This window comes from Lepeophtheirus salmonis, chromosome 6, assembly GCF_016086655.4.
Source record: "Lepeophtheirus salmonis chromosome 6, UVic_Lsal_1.4, whole genome shotgun sequence".
Classification (NCBI taxonomy): Eukaryota; Metazoa; Arthropoda; class Copepoda; order Siphonostomatoida; family Caligidae; genus Lepeophtheirus; species Lepeophtheirus salmonis.
This window is the reverse complement of record NC_052136.2, coordinates 32,676,665-32,703,308: the sequence shown is the minus strand read 5'-3', so window position 1 is coordinate 32,703,308 and position 26,644 is coordinate 32,676,665. Positions and strand designations below refer to the sequence as shown.

At 32.5% G+C, this 26,644-nt stretch overlaps 1 protein-coding gene across 2 annotated transcripts; it reads left to right on the top strand.

Annotated features, from left to right (window-relative positions):
* Positions 1–26,099, top strand: LOC121119343 (monocyte to macrophage differentiation factor 2). Of its 2 annotated transcripts, XM_040713987.2 has the most exons (7): positions 1–606; positions 730–809; positions 871–1,006; positions 1,088–1,175; positions 13,574–13,731; positions 16,546–16,798; positions 24,703–26,099. In XM_040713987.2, exons 3-7 carry the CDS (start codon positions 960–962, stop codon positions 24,919–24,921), a joined length of 765 nt encoding a protein of 254 aa, XP_040569921.1. In that variant the 5' UTR covers positions 1–606; positions 730–809; positions 871–959; the 3' UTR covers positions 24,922–26,099. The 2 variants fall into 2 exon arrangements, with proteins under 2 accessions (XP_040569921.1, XP_071745293.1); XM_071889192.1 differs by lacking the exon at positions 730–809 and having other exon boundaries at positions 276–606.
* The last annotated feature ends 545 nt before the right edge of the window (positions 26,100–26,644 follow it).

The window sequence follows — 26,644 nt, the reverse complement described above, 5'->3', positions numbered from 1 at the left end:
AGTAATATTCTTTTAAAAGCCTAGCAATAAATATGTATTTCTATATGATAGCCAAAATTTATTAATATAAATAATAAAATGGCCAATATATATATACATTATATAGACGACGAGGGATCAACAAGAAGTTGTATTCCTCTACTTTTGGAAACGGAAGATAATTATAATTTATAGAATAAATTATTACTTGGTGTATTTATGAAGAGAAATAAATTATGAAATAGCCATGGCGTATCAAGTGAGACGACGAATCCACATCTGACAACAACAAAAACAATGTTGTTTTTTTTTGTGTTAGCGAGGTAACTTCATGTGACATCAAGGAATTTTAATACTTTAAGTACAATTTGCAATGCCTCTAAAGGCTCTGTCAGAATAATTTGTACATAGAAATGAATTATAATGTATACAACAATACAAAATATGTAATCCAGACTCATTTTTGTGAAAAAAATCCTAGCTAGCTTTTGTGTTGATGGGCCACATATACTACTTCATTTCCTTACCCAATATAAAGAACGACGTAAGAATATGTTTTTAGTCAGGCAAAAATGAGCGAGAAATAAAACGGAGGAGAATAGTAAAAGTGAGGTTGCGTGATAGAAGGTAAGAAGATTCCGTGATTTGCCTCTTACGTGATCAAGACAATAATAATCTTTATTTTTTCATTCTCTCTCTCTATCTCTTCTTATCTCTGTTTCTCTCTCTGTCTCTATTGACAATACACAGTAAGCATCGTATCTTTTTTCTGTCCTTGCTCCTTTTGTGGAAGCCATAGATGTTGATTCCTATCAAGGATTGAGAGAAGAGTGAGTTGACCTTCTTCTTCTTCTATTTTATAGACGTGAATCCTATTTTTCCCTCAAAAAGATACAGAAGAAGGGGTTAGAAGTAACCATTCTAATCCTTGTACACCGACTAGTTTTATCATCAACAGTTATCAGACGTCAACAACATCCATGCGGAAAGTTACGAATTCCTACTTTACCTTGGATTTTCTACAAAGGTAAATATATTAAAAAAGAGAAAATTATATCTCTAGACCCATTATTATTATTCACGCTCCTTTTCGTATTTTTTTTAATAGTATTAAATGGAAAAATGAGAAACCTTTGGATAATCGAGCTTATGTCCCAACCAACGTGGAGCACATTGCCAATATCATCACACACGGAGTAAGACTTACTACATATTCTTCTTTTACAATATATATACATATATGTCGTGTATAAGTTGAGATTTTGTACAAGTTGCAACCATATAATGGGATGAACTATTTTATATGAAGGATTTGCAGTACTTGGGATTAGACTTACGCCATAATTAAATATTCCATGGATAGTCTATATATATTAATGATGTAATTCGATAAAAATTACTTATTAATAGGTATTTAGTCTGTGGCACATTATAAAGTTCAAATGCCCACAGTTATATTACTCATAAATATATTATAACCATGAAGTTATTTTAACAGATCAAAATGAAATTAAAAACAACAATTTTGTTATTTAAATCAGGCAGTTTAAAGGGAAACAATTGCAACTTGTACATTTTGTCGAAGAAAATAAAAAAATCCAAAATATCTTTGCTTAAAGAACAGTAATCAATAATACTTTGTGTGAAATTTTATTAATATTAACCCCCTCTCCCTTAAGCCATGAGTCCTCTGTATTTAAAAATCAAACACTAGAGTGCATGTAATGGCAATAATTGGTTATTCCATGGATGGATGATTTCATTAGGGGGTGGGCAACGGTCCTATTTTGCCTGAACATGTCCCCTTTTTTACATCCTGTTTGAAGAATCGTGGACTTTTATGTATAAATTCTTAAGGTGACCTATTTTTTATGTATATTAAGTCGATTTTCTTTTCTACTTAAAGTAAAACTCAATTTAAAAATAAATATAGTTCAAAATTTAAAAAAAAAAAGACAAGATAAAAACTAAAATTTACCACCTTCCTGTATAACTACCGACCACATGTTCCCTTATCATGTAGTCACCCTAAGAGTCTAGATTGTCTAAAAAGACATCCCGCATCTTTTTTTTTTTTGACTGGGCTCGTTTATCCTAAAAAACAACTAATGTTCTTTTTTTTTTAAATATTTTATAGGATATTAATAATATGTAATTTTTAACTTATTTAATAAAAATGACTGACTAATCATGAGTATTAAGTGGGGCATTTTAAAGTTTAAATGGCCGCAGTAATTATATTACTCTTAAATACATAGTTCATGCGTTGTTTTGATAGATCAAAATGCTATGAAAGCATCAATTAATAGTTGGTAATAATTAACATGACTGATGTAATAATTAGTTATGAGACGTACAAAGTATGACTTGTACACAACATATATGTTTAGTTTTCATTAAATAAATAATAATACCCTTTGAGGCTTTTCTTAGTGAACACTACGACACAAACTTAAGAATTGAAGCCTTTTTTTCCTTCTTTTTAGAAACGTTGTCCTATATTTTTATTATTTCATTTGTAGAGGTCATCTTCTATTCAGGTACTGGTCAATTCCGAGCAAATCATTATGCAAATATGAATTTATATTGCTGTTATTATTAAGATAAGCCTCTATTTTCTGTTCTACTACAAATTAATGGAATAATTATGCAACTGTAAATATCTGTGACTCACTTCTCAGTTGTTGTTTTATTTTATCTTATCATTTATAGATTTTGTTAACCACACTTTGCTTTATTTTTTCTCTACATCTTGTTGTATTATTATGTTTTCAAACTACCCATTTTTATGCATAGTATTAATGGTAATTAGTGTTGGAATTGAGTATTACTGTAACTCGAAAAAAACGTGACTTTCCTCAAGTCGACAATTTTCATTAAATTACTCTAGCTACCCAAAATATTATTTGAAAACCTTGAAATTTTCGAGTATATATTAATATAATATCCAGTTGCTGTTTTTGTACAACTACCTTGTATTGAACCATCGCTGGATCCATTAAAGGAAAAAGGGCATTCCCAAACTTGTTTGAGCCCAGATCCGTCAAGACAAGGTATAAAGAGTGGGGATTTAAAATCCGGAACAAGTTTAAGTATCAATATCTTAGCAACTTGGTTGGTCATCAGATTCAGTTGACAAAACTGTATTAGAAAAAATAAATTTCCTTTAGATTTCCTTGGAATATGAACGCCGTGCGGCCATTATTGTGTGCATTCGTCTCGGGAGCACGGCCAAGGATGCAAATAACTCCTTGAATAATTATACTAGAGAGATCCAATTGATGTTAAAAGATCCGTTGTTATGCTAAAATTTTAAATTGGTGCGGGTAATTGTTCAAATCGGGTAATTGGAACAAGATTTATCGCGGAAAAACCAACACTTTTAAGACCTCAATCTTCTATGCAAAGGAAATGGACTACTATGAAACCCTAATAAACGTTTACTTTAGCTGACGTACAATTCGAGAAAATGACACTTGAATGTGATAGACGAATTTCCATCCGCGCACCCCAAGCAGTTGGCCGTCTCCAGGACCACCTTCTACGCTGTCAGCATGTCCTAAATGTTGGAAAGGAAGAAGGGCTCTAACAAAAAGCCCAAACTGGACCAGGAGGAGTCAAATAAAACAGCACAGGCTAATCCCTTCAAGTCCATGAGGGATCATGCAAGAGATCTCGGAATTTTACAAAAGGCTGTCCAAAGAACTATCATAAAAGTAGGTGAAAAGATCCTTGTGAGAGTGGAGAGGCTACTTTTGACATCAACAAATAAAGAAAACTATCTCCACCATTGCAAGACTGTTTTGAATGAGTTTTTTGATTTCTTTTTTAACACTTTTGCCCCCCTAGAGCCCTGACTACTACACTTTTTGGGTAAATGACTAGTGTTAGGCCTGCAGTGTGTTTCAACAAAACACTAAGGCCTCAAAATCACTGTTAGGCAGCACTGGGACACCATGATTGAGGACTACATCTGCAGTGGGTGCCAGGCCTTCCACCCTCACCAGGAACCCATAATTGCCGCTTAGGGTGGTTACATTAATGATTAAGAGAGCTCAGACAAGCATTAATTTATAGTATTAATTTTGTTGAAATTATATTCTTAATAAATAAATTACTTGGTAGCGCGGCAAAACGTGGACTGTTAATTAATGTTTTTTTTTTCATTACTATGAAAAGGATTATTGTTTATTTTTGATATTCTGTTCTACCGTCCATTTTACCTAAACAAACTATACTAATGATTTAGTCATTTCATCATCATGAGCGAGCAACAAGCAAAAAGGCAGTACATCTCAGATCTCCTAGATACAAGAGTTGATGGGATGAAGTTTACAGCCATTGTTGAGTGTTTTAGGGGCCGGTTTTTGAAATTGGCTAAGATGAGAAAAAAATGGAGAAGACCTCTCCAGGATGTCAGGAAGTGGAGATCATAATTTAAAAAGGGATGCGAAGTTCTTGTTAAGTTTGAAGAAGAATATAGTGGATGATCCCACTAAGTCGATGAGTTACCTCACCAACGACTTTTCTTTGTCTTATATGACCATCAGGAGGGTTATAAAGCCCAATTTGGGACTATTTTCTTTAACAAGGATCCTACGCCACCGTTTGACTGAGGGTATGAAAGTTAGGACGTTCGAGAGGTGCAATACAATCCTCACATGGATCAAGACATAAGGTTAAATTGTGAAAATTTTCTGGAACAGGAAGATTTTCACAGTTGATCAACTACACAACCGCCGGAATGACTGCTGGCTTGCGCCAACAAAAGAAGAGGTCCAAGGGGTTTTCTACACCAAATATTTGGCTTATACAATGGTTTTCGGCATTGTGTCCTCCGATGGAAAGAAGATGCCTCCGTTCTTTTTCAAGGCTGGACAGAAAATCAGTCAGGAGGCGTACGTTAAGGTGATTAGGTACACCACCTTGCCTTGGCTGAAGACTAACTACCTGAAGGATAACTTCGTGTGGACTCAGGATGGCCGCCCCTCTCACACGTCCAACAAGTGCAAAAAGTTCTACGTAGATAACATGGCTCCATTCTTGTCCAAAGAGATATGGCCCCCTTCCGTAGCAGATTTGAACCCACTGGGCTTTTCAATATTTGCTTAGGAGAGGGAAACCAACAGGACCTAACACCTAATGTGGACTCACTGAAGTCCTCCATAGTGGCTGCAGTGGACAACTTGTCAGAGGAGTTTGTCAGTAACTCCTGCATGTCCTTCAGGCGATGTGTAAAGGTTATGATTTATAATAAAGGTGGCCGTATTGACTGAAAAAAGTTTTATATGTTTTGTTAGAATTATTTTTTTACCTATTATTGAAAATATAAAATTATTGATGTATTTCCAAATCCATCTCTCCAATCCACTTTTTGCTGCCCTATCCTGTATATCTTATTGAAGTTTAGAATTCAAAGTGTTCAGATTTTAATGGACCACTCGGTACATGTAAGAGCAAAAGATTCGTGAATTGCTGAATTAATATTGTCAAATTAATAGTAATATAGATATATCTTCAAACTTTTCGAATTTCAAATCCCCACCCTCTATGTTGTTGTTTTTTTCGTGAAAACAGTGTCCTTGATGTACCGTATATCAGAGACACAGTTTTCATAGAAAAAAAGACACGCCCAATTTTGTGACGTAATAAATATCAGCCTTATAAATATAACAGAAGGGATACATAGGGACTGTTTGATGTACAAGAATTACCACTAGGGCGCTCTCTATTCATTCAAAACCTGACAAGATCTCACACAGTTAACACTAGGAGAAAGTCTCTCAAAAGATTCAAATGACCCCGTTGCATAATTTTCTTGTTATATAAACTTTGCTTTAAGTTTGGATTTTTCATATTTCATAATGTTATCAATCATAATGATTTTTTTAAATCCAATTAAACATTCCCGCGATATATGCGCATCGAATCAGCAGACAAGACGTGCTGGACGTTAAACAATCTCTAAATATATTCCCCTATAAAGAACTCAACGTAGGGATAAAGATGAATTAAATTTATCGTTTTTACGTTAAGTCTGTTTGGTATGGTACAAAAAATGTGGTCTAATTTACCTTGATACCTAAGTTTCTTGGTTTGAGCGAGCCACCATGAAATAGTTATCCACTCCAGCAACTTAAGTACCGGGCAAACTGGTGTGTTTTCTACTTCCTTACAATTTTATCGGAAAGAAGAAATGTAATTGTTGGTGATCTTGTGGCTGAAATGATATTAATCACTATATAATATAAGGAAAGCTAAATTAATTTGATTATAAGGGTTATACAAATTTTTGATATAATTTCCTATTATGCAAATATTTTTATTTTTTTTAAGTAAATGTCCTACATTATTTAATTAATAATGATTGACTGCCTTATTAATGAGGTAGTCAGGCAGACTTAATTGTTGAACAGCTTAGATTTTATCACTTCAATTAAAAATGTCAAACTCAAACAAAACTTGCATCAATGCTCAAAAACTTGAACTCAATAGCTATAACTCAAGTCCAACATTAATAATAATTATTCTAAGTAAATATTGAATAAGTATATATATACTTTAGATCTGCTTATATTTATAGGATATCTAAACGATTATTATATTACATTAAGATTGCATTAGAATCTGTTTTTGTTTTACGTGAGTCATAAAAAGAGAAGAAATAGAAAAATACACTTTTAAGGAGGATGTTGAATAGAATTAACAAATCCCTTTAACACGAATGACAGCTCCTAATTTAAATTCCTAGATGCAGAAAATTATTTATTTTCATTTAAAAAAAAAAAAAAAGTTAATGCCAAAAACTAGTTTTTCTTTCCTTTAACCCTTTGATCGATCACCTTCTGATATTATGTGAAAAACCTTACCATTAAATGAATTCTACATTTTAAACATATATCTATGTAGCTCGTACTTAAAATGTGAAGTGAGAACCAAAAGATGAACGGGGAAAAAAAAGGAACTGATTGGTACATAATAAATATTAAGATTTCATTTCTCATTCGATGAGTCGTTTCCTTATCTCTCCCTCTTAATTTATTCCTAACAAGCTCAATTATATATTTTAAACACTTTCTCTGATATGAGGGAATTTATTAACATGTATAGAGTTGTAAAAAATTATGAACTTAGACGAGTGCGATACTCTATGGAGCTACGAGTGGGAGAAGGGAATAAACAAGGAGATAGTCCAGAATTTCTCCGCCGTCGATCTTCAATTCTATTCTGAATCCAACTAGGACTTACAATTATAACTCCGTAACAAATCCTCGGGGTACTCTCCGTCTTTCATGAACACACGCAAATGTACAATATACTTTCGTAATAACAAGGATAGCTTGTACGTAGTAGAAAAATAAGTTTACTGGTTAAAATAATAATGATAGCAGCTTAGGAAAAAGAAAATTCAGTCTTCACAGGTTGGCAACTCAAAATAAAAAAAACCGGACGAGATACAAAAATCCAACTTATTTGCATCACAGGTTAAGAGTATATGTCCTTGTTGGACTCTGACTATAATGGAAAATCGATAAGGGTGTAATTCATGCCTAGATACGTAACTTTGTTTTAAAGCTTTAGGGAACAGAAAGGAATAGGAACTTACATGCTTCGAATACATAAACTTTCCGGTCAAGGAAGGAGGAGTAAGCGAGTGGTTTTGAAAAGTCTTATACTTCCAAAAGGCAACTTTTGAGATGCGTCTGTAATTAGATCCGTGATTTATATCATTTTTATGTTCAAAATTCCTCTTTATGTACCTACTATTAAGAATCAACTTTTTATTGATCTACCTTCATAATGATTTAATTTGTCATTACTTATATACAGAAAAAAAAAAGTTCCAAAAAGGAACCATATACTATTATCCAATGTTATATATTGTAGAAATATTACAAAGGAATTTATTGGTACTATTTAATAGTAGGATGTTTACTGTATGCTATAGATTCAAGGATAGATATAACTTGATATCTATACCTACAGGGGAGTAAAAATATTATTCGATCCCTTTCCGATTTATTAAGTTTGCCCACTAACAAAGATGAGCTAGGCCACTCCATGATCTAAATGTGCTTCTTCTTGAGCTACGCTTGTGCTGTTTTTGCTTAATGTCGTGCTGGCAGACCAATTACACGACCCATTTTCAGTATCCTGCCCTGAGGGAAGGAAGTTGTCAATCGACCGGGAGGATGGATTCTATCCTTCCGAAAATATCGGTCGATAACCGAAGAAAAACCAAACTTGTAACCCTGACAATTACAGGAAAGTAGCTTAGCCGTTATTAGGTTTTATTAGATTTGCTGCGAGTTGCCCTGGGAGGAACGAAATTAGCACAAATCCCATTCCGTACCTTGTAAACACAAATGTAGGAATTATTCTTATTTTGATCCTCAATTCTACTCTGAATTACCCCTATAGCTCCTCAAGAGGCTAGACTGAAATTGACTGCGGTTCTAAATAATGACAGGCACTATGTATGTGATCATTCAAACAATTAGAAATGTGTTCATTTAAATCAAATCATTTTCATTTTTTTTCTTTCGGATTCGGATCAGGGGCATCTGCAGGGTTTGGCTGGAGGGGCTGTATTCCCCCTCCCAATGAAGGATTTTTTGATTTTTACTAGAATATTTAATAATTTTTTTTCCAAAAAATTTAATTATCTGTGAATGGCTTTGGAATTTTGAAATTTCTTTACGAATAGCTGTGGGCTTCTTTTTTTTTTCGTCCTGCATATCCACCATTACACCAAATACCACAGTTGCATTGAACATTAAAATAAAATATTTTTTAAGAATCTTGCTTAAATATTTTTTTTAATACGAGGGCTCGAAATTATTCGATTATCGTTCTACAAAACTTTTTTTTTTCCGGATAATTTATCTTTTTTGAATGAGATAACTAACATATTATAAATACTCTAAAATTCAATTAATATACTGTATATTTACATAAAAAAATATTTTATGCCTGTCCACACATACATTTGTGAAAGATTCAAAATTAATTCATAATGCATTATGTTAGAAGGTGACTTGTTATCGTTGAATATAATATTCATTTGTTGGTTTGTACTTATAGTGTTGCTTTGAGCTGGGACATCACATTTTTGGGGGATGCACAAAGCACATAGTCAATGTCTACCCATTCAAATTTGCATTTATTGAATTAAATAAAGGAATTATGACATCATGGACCCTATGTATTAAATAGGATAAATGTGAGGGGTAAAACCCCGGGAAAACGGGATACCAGAAGAGAAACCCTAGTGTTATGATCATGTCTACAGACTGGGGATCCAAAACTTGCATTTATATTTAATTTCGATTTATCCCCGTTATTTTTAATACGAGGTGTCATTTTGCAACCAAACGACAGCTGAATTAAAATAAATAAGTTTTTTTTTTAAATCCCATGTCACTAAGTGTAGAAACGTCGGAGCAACAACAACAGAGCCACCACCTTTTGCGATCTTCTCCGTACCGGTGTCAGTGCCTAGAACGTTGCATTGGCATCTCCATCAACATCTAGAAGTCTATTACTGGCCCATACACCCTGGAAGAATCAAAAAGTCTTCAGCAACAATATTGCTAATTTCTGGCCTGCCTCCATGTGTCACTCCTCTAGCCCTTACCTCAACCCCCCTGGACTTTGCAGTTTGGACCTTCTTGAATAAGAATGTCAGCCGCATCTTCCATCCAAATTTGGATTAGCTATGAACTCATGACAGCTTGGTACGCCAAAGGTTGTATTATCGTCAGGAGGTCGCAATCTGTTCGCCGGATTATCGAGGCTGTTATTGCTTTTGAAGGAGGAATATTTGAATAAAAATATAGCTAAATATAGTATTTAAACATACCTAGCCGGCAGAATGTCTTGGAATATAATGAACGTTGAACAATTAATTACACCTGGGGGCTTTCAATGAAATTCTAGAGATTTTTTTAAATTGGAACTAGTTGTCTACAGACCTCGCTTTCAATTTGCCACCAGATGCTGTACTCAAGGGGATTCAGGTAGGGGCTCTGCGGTGGCCAGAAGTCCTTCGGTCAGAACTTCACTTTTACTGCATGATTTTTTCCATATGTGCTGGAGCCCCGTCCTGTTGAAAGCAAGAATCGGATTTCTTTGATTGCTTTGTGATCTTGTTAACCTAGGAAAGCACTTTGTTTGTAAAATCATCAAGTAATCCTTGCTAGTCAAACTGTATCCAACGGGGAACCAAATTCGTTTCAAATTGTGACTTTCAGATTAAACCATGCCGAGCATCATTACTGAGGCCTAATGTTTGGTGGTGGACACTTCATGGAGGTTGCAGCTAACTTCTCCAAAACATACGACCCCATCATTTTGCCTATTATATACGGGATCCACTGTAAATGTCTTCTCGCCCGAGAAGAACAAAATTCTGTTTCCGTGATAACTCGGCTATTAAATCCTTTTGCACCGATCAAATCGTAATTTTTGTTGTTGTTGAGTGAGCAAGGGCCGTTCAATATGTCAGAAAGACTTGCCACCAGCTTTTTTTTACGGTATTGGACACTACTCCCCGAGTGCTTCTTCGCCAAGTCCGTCATCTTCATCGTTGGATTTTTCAAAAAACCTTTTTTGCTGTTTCAGCCTTTAATTTGATTGGGCGTCCTCTTCTATGACGATCATTGATGTCTTCACCATTGTTGACCTTATCCCTGACCCTCCAGACATTAAGGGTCTTTACAATATCAGAATTGCTAAGTCCCGTGTTGACTAAACTTCCCACTTCTTACTACATTTTCGTTAATATTTATTCTAGAAACTTGCTAAAAAGGGCGTTCAAAAGGTAGACTAATCAGTTGTTATTTTTTGTTAACGCAACTTTTATATAAAATTAATGGAAACGTATTAAAACGCAATTAAAGTCATCTTTCAAAACTTTTTTAACGATCCGGTGTCACAAATTCGTTTTAAGGGGACTTTTCTCGATTCCATAATCATCATGTTTTTTGTAATTAAGTCCTGATATTACAAGTCTTGTGTCCCAACTGGGTTTGTTGTACATCCTTAGTATTGCTCGTCATGCGAGTTTTTGTGTTGTTGCCAACCTGAACAGTGTTTTTTTATTGTATATAATTATTCTTGAGGAAATAACATATGATTAAGTAGAAAGGATAATCTCAAATGTGTGTACTCATAAATAATAGAGAGTGATACTAAAGATTTGTTATGAAGTAATAAGCAGTGATGCTCATCAGTTTCATCTTTTAACTCGCCCGGGTTTTTTCTTTGTTAGCCTAAAGAGTGATTTTTCTTTTCCTAAGCTGCTATAATCATTATTTAATTCCTGATGAGTGAACTTCCGTTTCTAATACATACAGACTATTATTGATATATAGGAAACCTAATTCAACATTTGCGTGTGTTCATACAAGACAGAGAGTATCCCTCAGGATTTGTTGCGGAGTTAGAATTGTAAGTCCTTTTTAGAATCAGAGTAGAATTGAGGATCACCCTCGGATTAACTCTTGCCTTTGTCCCTATTTTTGTGTGGTTTTTTTTCTCATTTCTCCTACAGCTGTTTGTAACTTATCTAATGAAACGTTATGACAACTAAGCTGCTCTCCTTTCCAACATTCTTCAAATTGTCATGAAGACCACGTTAATTATATATTTGTTTTTACACTTACTGAAAATGCTTACGATATATTACCCTAAATATGACTTATTTTACATATTTAAGCATACAACAAATTTTGCTTCTTTTTTGTATCTCTATGAGTATTAGCAAATATTAAAAAATATATATATTTTTTTTTTCAAATACAACCAACATCATGACATTCTATGCATTAAATTTTTATCATTATTAAATATTTTATCGTTCCTGGTCATATATAATTGATTGCACCATTGTAAAAAAAAGCACATTTTAAACAAGCTTACATACTTGTGAATTCATTTACTGAGTAAGTAATGAATTGATTCCCCGAGGATTTAATTATTACCCACATTCCTCTTCTCTGTAAATCAGTGGTTCTTAACCTTTTTATTTCTATTAGTTAACAACTTTCATAAATTAAATAGCGTCATCAGATTAATATTTTCCACCATAATTTGACACATCAGTGGCGTCCACAAGAAAGGGGCATACTCTGCCCCCCCCCAAAAAAAAAAAAAAACAAGATAGTTTTCACCTGATGGACGTCCCTGCACGGCGTTTTCGTTATTGTATCTCGAACTTTTCTTTCTAAATCACTTGTGGCAATAGCCAATTATTCCTAACTATGGAATTAGTATTTACGAACGGTAGTATATTAGGCGCGTCGACAAACAGATTGACAAACTTAACTTATAGATAATAGGTACTCCTCTTTTCTATTTTATTATGACACGCTGAGTTTAAGCTACACACGCTCGTTGTTACATTATCTCCAGTAGTTACGCAGTTACGAAATATAGGTCTCAACAAACATATAGACAAATGTTACTTTATTTTTATAGATAAGTGTTGGGAAATATTCACAGCTGCTTAACAAGAGCTAATTCAACCAATCAACGTTCCAAACACTGAGTAGGCTAAAATAAGTAAATATATTGACAGATTACAACAACAAAAAAATCGTAATTTTTGTGGCTTTTGTGTTAGTGGGGGTAACGCCGTGATAAGTGACAGTTTTTTTATATATAGAAAATAGATTGTAATTATTTTTATTAACAACTAGATATATGGATGGCGTTCTATAAAGCGTTTCCATTGACGTCATAAACTGCATTATAATTTAAAGAGACGGCATTTTAGAGGCTTAAAGTTCTTGATATATTTACTAAATAAAATAGACACATTTTCAATCTATATCGATGAAACTTCCTCAAATGGCTTAAAGAATAAATAAAAAACTGATCACCTTCATTAAATACTACTTGATGTACACGTACATTTGAATTAAATCAAAGTAATATGTTGTACTCAATATCCTTATGAAATGACTAGATTTGTACAATTTGTTGATCTATTACGGGTCACAAAGGTAGAATAATTGGAGAAAAATATATGATCCCTGCAAATGTAATAGTTAATTTATTGTCTTCACTATGGAAATAAGATTATATGAGGATGTATTAACATATTTTTAATACTTTTTAGATCAGATATATATGAAAATTAGACATTATTTGTTGATCCCATTTTGAGACACAATCGTTCAATTTTTTCCTTCATGAAGAAATTTTACCTCTCATATATAAATAAAAATAGACAGTTACGCTTCTAATAGGATATTACTAAGCAATTTTAGAATAAAGTATCAAATAAATTTCTTTGTAGGGTTTTAATATTATGAAAAATTTATATATATGCAATTCCTTTTAAAATTGAGGAGAAATAATGTAACTATAATAGTCTGAGAGTAATTAATCCGTTGTTATGATTGACTTATTTGGCGAACTACCAAATGATTTCAAGTCTTTTTTCTTTATGTATGAAAGGTTGCGTGGTACAATTAAGGTAACGGCCTGCACTGCATGACCTCAACCCCTCCTGGTTAAGAATCACTGTTTTAAATGAAGTTTCGCAAGACAAATTATTAATTTACTCTATATAATTCCTTTGTTTCAGTTCTTCATTCTCCCAGTAATATGGTTGTCACATAATCTGATAAGTCTATCATCCTCCTCTGCCCAGTATTGGGCTTTCGTTGTCTATGGCGTGGTTTTAGTCGGACTTTTCTCTGTATCAACTCTGTTTCATTTAGTCTCCTTTACATTTCATAATGGGTAAGTCTTTATACAAATAAATGGTGGAACTCTAATTATCTGAGAACTGACAGAACGGTGAGTAGGATTTATCTTTAGGAGAAGGCAGTGTCGGTTTTTTTGGGGAGGAGGGGTCATTAGGTTTAAGTCCCTTTAAGAGGAATTATGGCTATGATACCTTCATAATAATAAATCTAATAGGTATTTCTAATAACATCAACTCTTGCTTCCTTCAATCTTAAATGAAGTTCCATTAAAGGAATTAAGGCATTTCATTATGTGACCATGAGTATTCAGTGAATTGATACAATTTCGCTGAATTGAGTAAATTATCTGTTGTTTTTTTTGCCTTTTGTAGTAAACATGTATTTAAAAAGTAACCTTGATACAATTTAAGAACTATCTTGTTAGTATAGTATATATGTTTGGCTGCTTGAAAATACAATTAATCAGTTATGAACTCCTTTGTTGGCTTTGATGTTACTTCACGATGATATTACCCACAACAATATTGTCTTACAATGATAATGTTCACCAAGATTTTACCGCGCATCGATATTACCCCAACGATTTTACCCGCAACTCCATTGGATAGGTTATTAGAGCACAATTCATACTTTGTTTACTAGCAAAGGAGTTAATAACTGATTTATCAAAGCAAGAAAATCTGGGAAACATCATTTATTCTGTGGAGGCAAGGGAAAAATTGAAAAGCAAGTGGATAATAGGTTTTACAAACAGAGGGCAGAATTCAATTAAGTATTGAGGTAGCTACGTCTCTATGTGCTCTTGAAAAACGGAGAGTAACAGTTTGGATCTTCTATATTATTAAAGCAAAATTTGTCTTTTAGCCGACCCCTAATTACTCAGAGCAATCCCGGGTACTACATCCAGTAAATATATAAATAAAAACCAATTATAAATTTCACAGAAATAAAAAATTGACATCATTCACTTCCTTTTATGACATTTTGTATTGTTTAAATGTATTTTAATTTTGTTGATCTGTCTACAGACCCAAATAGATACAAATGCATTGTCTAGTCTTGAAATATAGATTATAGTCTACATATTTGATGGCTAATGTAATATCAAATATGTAATAAAAAATTAGTAATTTATAGCGTTTCTTCAATGGGAATATGTAAATACCTATTTAACTTTGAGCTCACGTTCTGCAAAAAAATAATTTGTCTAAGCGTATATATATTAATTAAGATCAAAAATGTAAATTTATGAAGTTTGAAATCCTAGCTAGTAGTGATAGATTGCGGGCTCTAATTTTAAATCCAGATAGTTCCAGTTCTTTTTTTCTTTTTCTTTTTTCAAATTGATTTGGTTTACTTGAATAACTAATTGAATTAGACTACACTTGAGTTTGTCTTTTATTTAATGATGGATTTCGGGCCCTTACTTTAGATCTGGGGGGTTTCGATTCTATTTGAAAACTATTTAGGCAATTTACATAATTTTTTGGTTCTCCGTACCAGAACCTAACATTGAAGATTTTTGGGTTATCTTTTCTACTATTAAAAAAATATATATTTTTAATAGTTTTCAAAGTGACTTCTATGGAAAGTCAAAAAATTGACAAGGACCAGCGGCACCAAAATTTAATCCACAGTTTTAAAAAAAAAATTGAGAAAAAAATTTAAAATATTAATTTTTGGGAAAAAACCCAAAATTCCTTAATTAGGGGGCTACATCCCACCCCCTTGGGACGCCCCTGTTAATTTTATGAAGGTCCAAACTTCGGGGAAAAGGCTCATAAAATTCTGGAAAAGTATTCATTTAATTTTGGTTTCGAATCTAGATCCAAAAGTTTGGGTACCCGAAATTTACTCAAATATATACGTTTAAAGATCTTGTACCCGAGAAAATGTAGATATCTCCTATCTTTACTCACCTTAGAAACTTCAACTTAAATCACGATTCTATTATGGTGATCGAGTTTTCGTCTCTGTTTTTTTGTACCCAAGATCCATCACCACAGTGCCTTGTTAAAAAAAATCTTTATATATGCCCACTTATTACTTCTATAATACGAGGATTAATTAATTGACTTCATGATACATATTATTATTTCAATACTTTTTTTCTCTTTCTTTATTCTAAAAAGACTAATTGAGTGTCTGAAAAAACGTTTAATAATAAATCTTTTGCTGTTACACTTATCAGCGTCATCGTGGGTATATAGTTATAAAAGTAATAATAATTAGAATTTTTAATTAATGAATAGTTTATATATATACATTTAGACTGGCCCGTTTTTTGGTTATTTTTTGCTTTTCTCCTGTGTAAAGACATTTTCTACACAGGGCAATCAAAATATTCTTTGTCAAAGCATAATACCTTTCCGCCCATGTTCATTTGAGCCCAAAAACAGTCTGATATATCGTGGCAGGTACTTTTGCTTTAAACTGTTTAATTTAATAAGAAAAACACGATTCAAATGAAAGAATTGTTCATCACTTCTCCGTTATGAGGAATAATTCATAGAGAAAAATACTCATGGAATCAAGCTAGAGCAGTGAGTTCCACTTTGTTATGATCCAGGATATGTCGAAAGAAGAGGCATGCTATTGATTGAATCTATTTAAAGATCCTTCTTTAGTTTAGTTTACTGTTGCAATAGGTAAAAAAATCTACTTTGTTTTAAAAATTGCGAAAATTATACTAGCGAATAAAAAAAAAATAATAATTTAAAAAAGGCAATTTTGAACCGGAAAAAAAAATGTTTTCTTTGTCAAGGCCAGGACTTTTCAGCCCATGCGTGACTCGGATTTTCTATAATATATATATTTTTTTTCCATGTTCATTCGTTTATATGAAAAGGCAACTACGAGACATTCTTCATCGCGGTGATCGTGCCATGATCTACCTCTTTATAGCGGGTTCCTACACACCCTGGCTTAACCTTCGTATCTTCCCTGCTGGAAGTTGGTCAGAGGAGCTGCAATGGTTAACCTGGGTCCTTGCCTTCCTGGGTATCCTATATCAACAATTATTTCATGAAAAGTACAAATTAATTGAAACATTGATGTACGTGTTTGTGGCTCTCACACCATCTTTATCTGTCTTGGAAATGGTGAGTTAGGGATTTAATTAATAAGGGGTTGATTGTTATATTGTGAAAGTGAGTTCCTTTGTCTGTCTTTTTCATCACTTGTATGATAATTAATTATTGTTCTCCATGCTATAGTAATATTTAGTTGTTACTTATTTTTGTTTTTAATGATTAACTTTAACTTTTATTGGTTTTTGAAACAAACAACAAAAAGATCAAAGATAAAAAAATGTATTTAGGGGAGACTGGAGAGAGTTGCAATACTTTACTTTTCTGTTTATTCTGCACCCAAAAATAGTAGATTGACACTCCAAAAATGTAGCATAACATATTCAGGGCCGACCTAAAGCTTTAAAACAAAGTAGAGAAACATGCATGTTAGCTTGAGGAAGTACAGTGTGCTACCTCCATTTAACAACCAATAAGATTTTTTTAAATGGATTTTCTTCACAACTAATCATCCTATTTTAATTTCAATCAATTTTTATTCGTTATAATCGCCTTTGGCGTCAATAAAGGCCTGGACTTGACCTCGGAAATAGGAGCAGATCTTGATGAAAGTATCCTTATGGAGATTCCGGAGTTCTTCCCTGATCCTGGACATCATCTTGGATCTTTTGTTGAAGTAGAATCAGTTGGTTTGTCGCTCAACTGCACCCTTCACAAATAAGTATATCTGTTTGAGGTCCAGTGAGCTTGGAGGCCAAACACTGGGTTCAACAAAGTCAAAAATAAATCAAATATAAAAACCAGATCTACGTTTTCTTTGAAGTGTGGCATGGAGCAGTCTTTTTACCGGACGAATGGTCTCACAGCTGCAACTTCCTCAATCTAGACGAGGTTTTCAATCTCATCATTCTCTCGTCCGGCGTGGATCGCAACAAGAATTGTGGAATAATTATATTGTTGATGAATGCCATTTTTTTAACTGACACCAAACACTTTTAACAGCTGCCAAAACAACAAACATCGTTTTACCTGCGCATGTATGGTCGGATATAAATCTTTTTTGCCAGCATTTTTGTAGCATTTTATAATACCACTACAGATTACGTCACTTAATCACTTTTTCTCATTGGTCCTTATGCCGTTTGCAACTTTTTCTTCCCTTACAGGGGTTACATCGTTAATTTCAGTTAAAAGATTAAATTTGAGGATTAACATAGGAGTAATTCGTGCTTTTAGCTTAGTTTTCATATCATTTCATTAGTTACAAGCAGCTCCGACGAGGAAAGAGCGTGAGATGGCAATATAAAATGACATAGGCAAGAATTACTATGATGTTGATCCTCAATTCTACTGTGAGTCCAACAAGGACTTTCAATTATAAATCCAAATCAAATGTTGTATGTACTAGAAAAGGACAATAAAAAAATAATGACAACAGCTTAGGAAAAGAAAATTCACTCTTCAGTTTGCCAACTCCAAATAAGACGGGCGAGCTAAGAAATGCACTTAGTTTTCATCACTATTGCAGGTTATCACAATTCATTTTTTTATAAAGAGCTATGCTCATGAGGATTTCGATATGTCCTTTAAAATAATAATGAACCAAGAAAAAATATTTACTTAAATTATACATATATATACATATATTTCACATATTTGCAGAATGTGATGATAAAAAAACTATAATATTTGTTATAACAATCTCATTTTTAACATTAACACGAGTAAAAGGTGCTCAAATAGAAGCTTTTATACAGATGAGTAGAGGTGTATAAAATATGTCATAAAAGTGGGGGCTATTTTTGTATTTAGAAATTGAACATTTTTTATTAACTTATAAAGCTGTTATCACTATTATTTAATTCTTTTAGACAGAACATTTAAGTGTAAAGGAAGTAGTGCGTGTGTTCATGAAAGACGTAGAGTAACATTGAGGGTTTGTTCGGGAGTTTTAAGTGTAAGTCCTTTGTCGGACTCGGAGTAGAATTGAAGATCGACATCTCAGTAATTCCAGCCTATATGGCATTGCTATATACGGAGTGTTAAATGTATTTATTTCCTTACTCTCACGACTGCTTGCAGCTGATCTTCAACGCCATGATATTCTTCAAATTGTCATTCTCGTTTATTTATTGTCTTTTTATTTTTATATACGAGTAGGTAATATTTTATACATCTCTAGTCATATCCAGTTCCCATACAAGGATTTCAAAAATAGGCGATAATGCTTACTACAGAGAGAGAAGTTAACGCCACAAAGACCTATGAATAGTGATGTAAATCGTGTGTTTTTCTCAGCTGGTCCGTGTTTGTTTCTTCTCCCCCTCCTCCCTTGTCACAGCTGATTGTAGCTGCTCTCCTCTAAGCATTTTTTAAAATGATAGGATTACTATGTTGATTTTTGGTTTCTTTTTTTAACATGCCCCAAATACACAGAATTTTCATCATTACCTATTAAATAATCTACAAAATAAAATAAAAGGTACACGCAATAACCCTTTTCCTTTTTTTAAATCGTGAAACTTATTTTTTTCTTTACAATGATCCCTTCTTTAATCACACAGTTGTACAATTGTAATGCACATTTTATGACTCAAGTTTTTTTGCTTTTTTGTTTTTTTTAGTAATTCAATATTTTGGTCTTGCTACAATTACTCTGTTCCTAGTAGTAAAAGACACAAAGGAGCAGCAATGAAGAGTCACTTTCTAATTTTACAAAATCAAACCCCCATTTTGTACTTTTTATACGTACCATATTATTCAAATGCTTTATATATATTCATAAAGAAGAAAGGAAGAAAAAAAACATGATTACAAAGAAAGAACAAACCTTATTTATTCCCTCCATTTCTCACTCCTTTATGGATGTAAGTATGTATATTGTATACCCCTTAGGGTGTGTCAATTGTACAGAAGGAGTAAATAGCAAAGAGTAACACGGTGATACCTCAATAACACAAAAAATTACACAGTATTTTGAGTCAGCTGTCGATGTTTCTGTTTTTTTCACTAGTCAGTGTTCTGAACTTTGATTGGTTGAATTATAATTATCTTCTGTTATGCTCTGAACACTTCTCAACAATTCTTCATTAATAACACCATAATTGATTACTACCTACGGATTTTGGCCTGTTTTATCTGTTTCTTTTTATATGAAAGGTTGCGAGATACAATAACGGCAAGGAAGGGGTAAAGCTTTAAAGCAAAGTGTTGAAACGCGACTGTTGGCTTCAGTAGGTTCATTTCCCTACTGATATCTTTTTTTGCTTTTAATTATATCAGTACAGATGACGTCATTTGTTCATTTTCTTTCATTTCCCCTTTTGTAGTATTTAATTTTTTTTTTTTCCCTTCACAGAATTCACCCACTTAGTTTAGTTAAAAGAGTGAATTCATAGTGACTGCGAAGTTGGCACAAGCGTTACCTTCTTAACACAAAAATATACGTTGTCTTCTGTTGTCAGAAGTCGATGTTTCTGTTCCTTTCCCCTAATCAGTATTATGAGCGATGATTGGTTGAATTTGAATTTGCTCTTGTTAAGCTATGAACACTTCTCAACAGTTATTGACCAATAATTTCATTGTTGAGAAGAATTGGCTAACTATCAAACAGTTTTGGCCTTTTTTTGTCTTTTTCGTTTCAAAGGCTGCGTCATACGATAAAGCGAACAACGCGTGGTAAAGCTTTAAACAAATTTGTGAAACGCAACTGTTGGCCTGAGTAGATTCATGGTCATACAGATATCTTTTTTTCGGATCAAGATGTCGCTTTATATAATACCGATACAAATGACGTTATTTTATTATTATTTTTTTCCCATATGCAGTATTCAAATTTTTCTTCCCCTTGAAGCAAAATTTACCTTTTTAATTCAATCAGCCTGCATAGTTAGTTACTGAGTAATATGTAAGTAACATATGGACTGAAAAGTCCCAGGATTAAAACATAGATGGTTCTATTTCTTTATTCGTCTCATTTTTATTTACTAACAACTTCAACAAGACAACTGTCAACATTTCAAACTAAAAAAAAAAAATTAATTTGTGAGTTATTTTGCTAAGTGTTACGACACTACTTTTGTTATTACCAAAACAATGGATCAAAAACATTTTTGTGTTTTAATTTTTCACCACTTTTTGATGGGGGAAAAAATACCGTTCAAGCTAGGCATTGCCTTGAAAAGTGTTTGGGGACTCCGCTCTATTAAGAGACTAAAATATATATATTTTTATAATTTAAAAAAACCAACAAAATAATTTTGAACAAAAAAACAGAAATGTGTTTTCTTTGTTAAGACCAGGACTTTTAAGCCATTGTGTTTTTTTTCTATTCCCCTAACGTACATAAAAAGTCTCACTACAAACACAACTTTATACTAGTATTGAGCACGTGGTGTTCGTTTAGCCACTAGTTTATAGCGTAGTCAAAGATTAAGGAAGTTAGAAGAAAAGCCTGAAGAAAAAATGTCAACTTGACTAAAACATAATTTAAGGATTACGAGAAATGATACATTTTCTTTATCCAGCATCAGGACCTATTTTATCATGAGTGGGCTCAGGGCAAAGATAAAATGTGTGAGGCCCTTTTCTTTCTTTATTTTTATTAATTTTTTTTTTTTTTTTTTTTAATTATTGTCTCTTTTTTATTAAATAAGAAAAATAAATATTTACTCTATTTTTGTAAAAAATAAAGCAAATATTTATCGACTAACGGTTTTTTCTTTTTTAAAGAAGTGATTGATTTATTTCATCTTTAGAATTACCTAAAGGCAAGCATTTTTTAGTCAATTTTGTATACATACATATATTTCGTTTCATAACATTTTTTTTAGAAAAAAATATTTCTTTCAATTTTTAAATATAAAGGCCCTAAACCGGCTTTACCTATCATATATACATCATAATTATAAAATGGTTCTAACCAATGCCTCTCCCTTCTCATGTTTGAGCTTTACAATTTTATTTTTTTTGGCCAATTAATCCATTATAATGTGAAAATAAAAGAGTCATAATACAAAGCAGCTAGGGGAACTTTAGAACAGTGGCGAAGGACACAATTTTCACAAGGAGGTTATTTGTAAATTTAAGCACCTCTACTCCAGAGATTTTTTTTTTTACAGGGAACTTCGTTTCTTGTATTTTTTTAGAAAATACATTTCAGAACGTCTTTCTATTTGAATTTATTATTTTTAAAATTAAATTCGGAATATATTTCTTTACATTTTTTTTTTTTTTTTTTTTTGAGATAAAATGCATCATTATTGAGTCTTAGATCAAAAAAACTTTCCAAAAATATAAATTATTCAACACATTAGTTAAACAGAAACATTTTATCTTTTTTATTCCGATATCAACGCCGTTTAGAGGGTAGGGAAACAAAATGTCGACTCGTGAGATGGATTAAGAAATAATCAATCATTTTATCTTCTCAATAATAGGCAAAAAAAAAACAACTATATGAGCACCTTCATTATCAATCACAGCCTTTACACGTCGCCTGAAGGCCGCCATACAGGAGTTGATGACAAACTCCTCTGACAAGTGATCCCTTGCAGCCACTTTTTAGGACTTCAGTGAGTCCACATTTGGGTGTGAGGTCCTATTGGTTTCCCTCTCCTAAGTGCCTCATATAGAAAAGTCCACTTGGTTCCAATTTGGTGTGGAAGGGGGGCATATCTCTTTGGACTAGAATCGAGGAATAAACATTTTTTCGGATCTGTCTTTATGAGACACCCTAATGTACTTTTATAGATATAATCAAAAAGATATAAAATGAAGGGGCTTCAAATCTTCTTTTTTTTTTTCTTTTTTTTTGTTTGATTGTGAGGTATTATTATTCTTATAAGATATGTTTATATGATGTCGGGTTACAAGCATGATATGCAAGTTTTCAGTTCATTAGTTTGATTAAAATTAATCAATTTTTCAAAAAAATAAAATCACCAAAATGAAGATTTATTTTTTATTGTTATCATTTAGAACGTACGTTTTTGATCACAATCAATGATGTTCATAGTGTACCTACCGATCTCTACATACAAATCATTCTTTAATAAGTATACGTATTACTAAACAATTGGTAATATAACGTCTAAATACTGTTAAAATTAAACTGATATAACTCAAAGAGGTTTTGAGATATCATTCTTAAAAATTTCGTAATAAATAACTAATCCAACGTTTACAATGTTTCTTTAAAACTTTTTTGGGTGATCCTTCTTTTACTATAAAAAAATAGTCAACAGAAGCAATCAATCTCTCAGTTTGTTGAAGTCTGGAACGCCTCCCAATATTGTTTTTAGGGATTGCAAAGTCTTTCTGTGGAGGACATATTCAAATCACAAAATGATGGGATTTTGAACTAAAGAATTTATCATATAGGATCTATTGAAAGGAACATCAGAGTCAGTGATTATATAAGGTACGATTAGCCTGTCTTGTAAGACATCTTTGTGCTCTAGGGGTTCAAAATTAACCATATTGATTATGGGATCGCCATCATTGAGAAATTTATCTAGCCGTGGGCCAATTCCCAGATAAGGGAAGATATTTATACCTTTCAACAAGATGGTGGTCCCTCTTACACGTCCCATATGATGCAAAAATGGTGTGACACTTATTTTCCTAACTTTTGAACAACAACTTTTAGCCTCCATCCAGTCTGTATTTGGATCTGAGGAGTTATGAAATATTTTGGAGGGCAGGATCAACTAAAAGCATCATTCAAATTTTGATGTACTTTAAGCCTGCCTAATTAGGGATTGGGACAAAATCCCCATGGGGGTGGGCATGCCTACAGTTATACCTTACCTAACAGACTCAAGGCTTTAATTTCTGAAAATGAACACCCTTTTGAATAATTTTTTGGTTACGTATTGATATAATATCCAAAGTGTAAAAAAAGAAAAGTTAAATGCAGTATTTAGGGTCACATTTTTAATAATTAAGTCATGCAACTACAAGTTTTGCTCTCCACTCTGTATATGGTGTGTGATGACATGCTCCGTTTGGTCGATTAGGGATGAGTATTTTTTATTTGGGTTAGTTTGTTTGCAAAGCTATCGAGGTTGGTCCCGTTTGCGTCAAAGTTTTGCAAATCCCTATATTTTATTATATTTGTATATTGTATATTTTGTGACGGTACCTATGGAGTTTGGGGATGCGAGAAAAATGGATAAAAATCGAATGTTATTTTAATTTAATTACTTTGGGCCCCAAACTACATACTGTCATATCACCTTGTAGATAATATATATTTTTATTATTTTGTTCATTCCCCATTAAGAAGCGTTGAGTGAATACTCGTATAAAAATGACGAGGTTGTTGAGTACTACCAAAAAGGATTAGAACCGCTGCCCTATTTATTTATTTTTGGGTGGGGGGGGAGCTTTAATTTTGATAGATTATTTTTGTAATTTTTGTATAACTTTCTTTTTTTTAGAAAAAAAAAAAACATTTTTTGGGGATTTCTGATTCCTTTATATATATTGGCAAACACATGTTTCTTATTTCTCCAACAAATTAATTGACTGTATTTCCGCGAAAACTTAACAATTCAGCGTCTAGAATGAAACCACGCTTACCTCGCCAATAATTCGAAGGCTTGTTTACCACGCATTATTAAAAGGAAGTTATGTTGCAGCATCCTGTACCAGTTGCAACTTGAACTCAATAGGAACTTCTATACGATATAATACATCTAGAATAATTTATTCATTTGCATCCACGAATTTAAAAAAAAAAAACCATTTGCTCTAATGTGACATACAGTAATCAACTATTTATAAAACCAGGCCAAACAAATAAATTATCATTATCTTCATCAGGTTTTGAGATATAAAGACAGAGAGGAGCTTTGATGGAAATTTATTATTTTATATTATGTGTATATTATTTATCTTGATGCATTAAAAAATATATTTGACAATCCCTGATTTCATTAAATTCGCATATTTCTTATTTTATTTTTCCTTAGGCTGAGATTGATGGAGTATTCGAACTACAAGTCTGTGGAATTATTTATTTAGTTGGTATTATATTCTTCAAAGCAGATGGCAAAGTTCCAATGGCCCATGCTATATGGCATCTACATGTTGTTTTAGGGACCATTATTCATTTCTACGCAGTGTCAACTTATCTGGCGAGTCCTAATGAGAACTTTAAAAAGGATGAGGAACTAAGGCGGCTTATTTAGTTCTATAGACCTTATGTAGACTGTCCCATTTTTTGGTTAATATTGTTCTTCGCTTCCTACAACTAAACATTGACTGTATGGGACACAATCTAATAACTGACTATGCCAAAATTTGAGGTCTCTCAGTGTACAGATAAGATATAGATAAATCATTTTGCAAAATTTAGGCACAGTTGTTGAGCTAATGGAAAGAAAATAATTATCTTTCATAAAATATAGACATCCCAAATTATTATTGACTCCATCAACTAAGAACCCTGTTGTGGGGGTCATTATTAAGTACTGAAGACTGTTGTTCATTCTCGATCCAGTCCAGTTCAGTCCAAAAACTGAAAGTTTGTTCCTTGATGACGTTACTCGACTTTATTTGTTTTTGTTTTCTTTAAATCAGTTTTAAGGAATTATAGGACCGATATTATTTTTAATCACATAATATTATCATTCAATGAGTTTTAGTATTTTTCCTTAGGGCCGCGCTGTTCTCTGTCCCTTAGATAACAAACGAGTATAAGTAAACAGCGCTCATGCACCATTGAGATAAATTAAATTCAAATTTGATCTCAGTTATTAATTAACCTTATCCTTGGCCAGATTGGGATTTGGATGCCATCAGTTTTGCATATGAGGCTGCTATAAGATAGTCCGGCCCTGTCCCCAGAAAATATTTTTGTACGGAGAAGGGGGATATTAACTCAAAAACGGGACAGTCTAGTTTATATAGAGCCTACATAACTGCCCAATCATAAATTATTCTACTAGGGGTGATTATTAATCAACAATAGGCATTGTTTTATAAAATGTATTCCTGCTGTGTGTTTTTTTTTTTTTTTTTTTGTACAATGATCGTCTTAATATTATTAACAAAGTATGGTTCTATCTATATAGCTATTATAAAGAATAAGTGTCCTTACGATCATGATTTTACAAAAAAAAAATATATATTATTTTTTATCATGCAAATTATTTTTAAGCAAGTACCCAACTCCTTGAAGCAAAAAATTGCAGAGATACGAAATGAAGAATGATGAGGACCAAAAAACAATGTTGTATGCCAAAACTTTAAGTATGTACGCTATTGTAGTTTTTGTTTTTTTGATAGACAGGTGCTACAATGAAAAAAATAATAATCATATGATAATAAGATTATATTTATTAATAAAATGGCTTTTATTCGTAAAGAATTATTTTAATTTGCATATTTATTGTTATTCTTCATATAGTCGACTTGATTTGGCATGATAACTCACTCAGTAATGGTCTTTACATTGTAGTTATGTTATTATTATGGAAATGAGTACATGAAAAGCTTATAATAAAATCTTGGGTTGTATTTTCATATCCAAGATTAGAGTTGTAGAAAATATAAAACTGGACGAGTTCAAGACTTTTTGTAGTTTCCTCATGCATAATGTTTTTCTATTTTATTATCCAAAGCTGTAATCTTTTTTTTTAGATGAAATTCTTGTAAGAGTGTAAGGTATATGGTACTACTAAATTAAGACCCTTGTTTTTAATAGCAACTACCTGTTATATGATTTGCTGCTTTAAATAGGAGAACCTTTTACAATTAAAATAGCATTAAAATTCATATATATCTATTTTATAATGCATTTTTAAATCAAATAATACCAAAGATAGGAGATAATATTTCTTTAAGATATTAACACATTAAATTATTGAATTACTAGTGTTAGTGCCCGGTATTGCCTGGAATAATTAGGTA

Bases quoted from the DNA above. Each gene is read 5' to 3' on its own strand.
- LOC121119343 (XM_040713987.2), top strand. From the start codon at position 960: ATGCGGAAAGTTACGAATTCCTACTTTACCTTGGATTTTCTACAAAG. The intron at 1,007-1,087 runs GTAAATATATTA...TTTTTTTAATAG, and splicing joins ACCTTGGATTTTCTACAAAG to TATTAAATGGAAAAATGAGA. The intron at 13,732-16,545 runs GTAAGTCTTTAT...TTATATGAAAAG, and splicing joins TCCTTTACATTTCATAATGG to GCAACTACGAGACATTCTTC.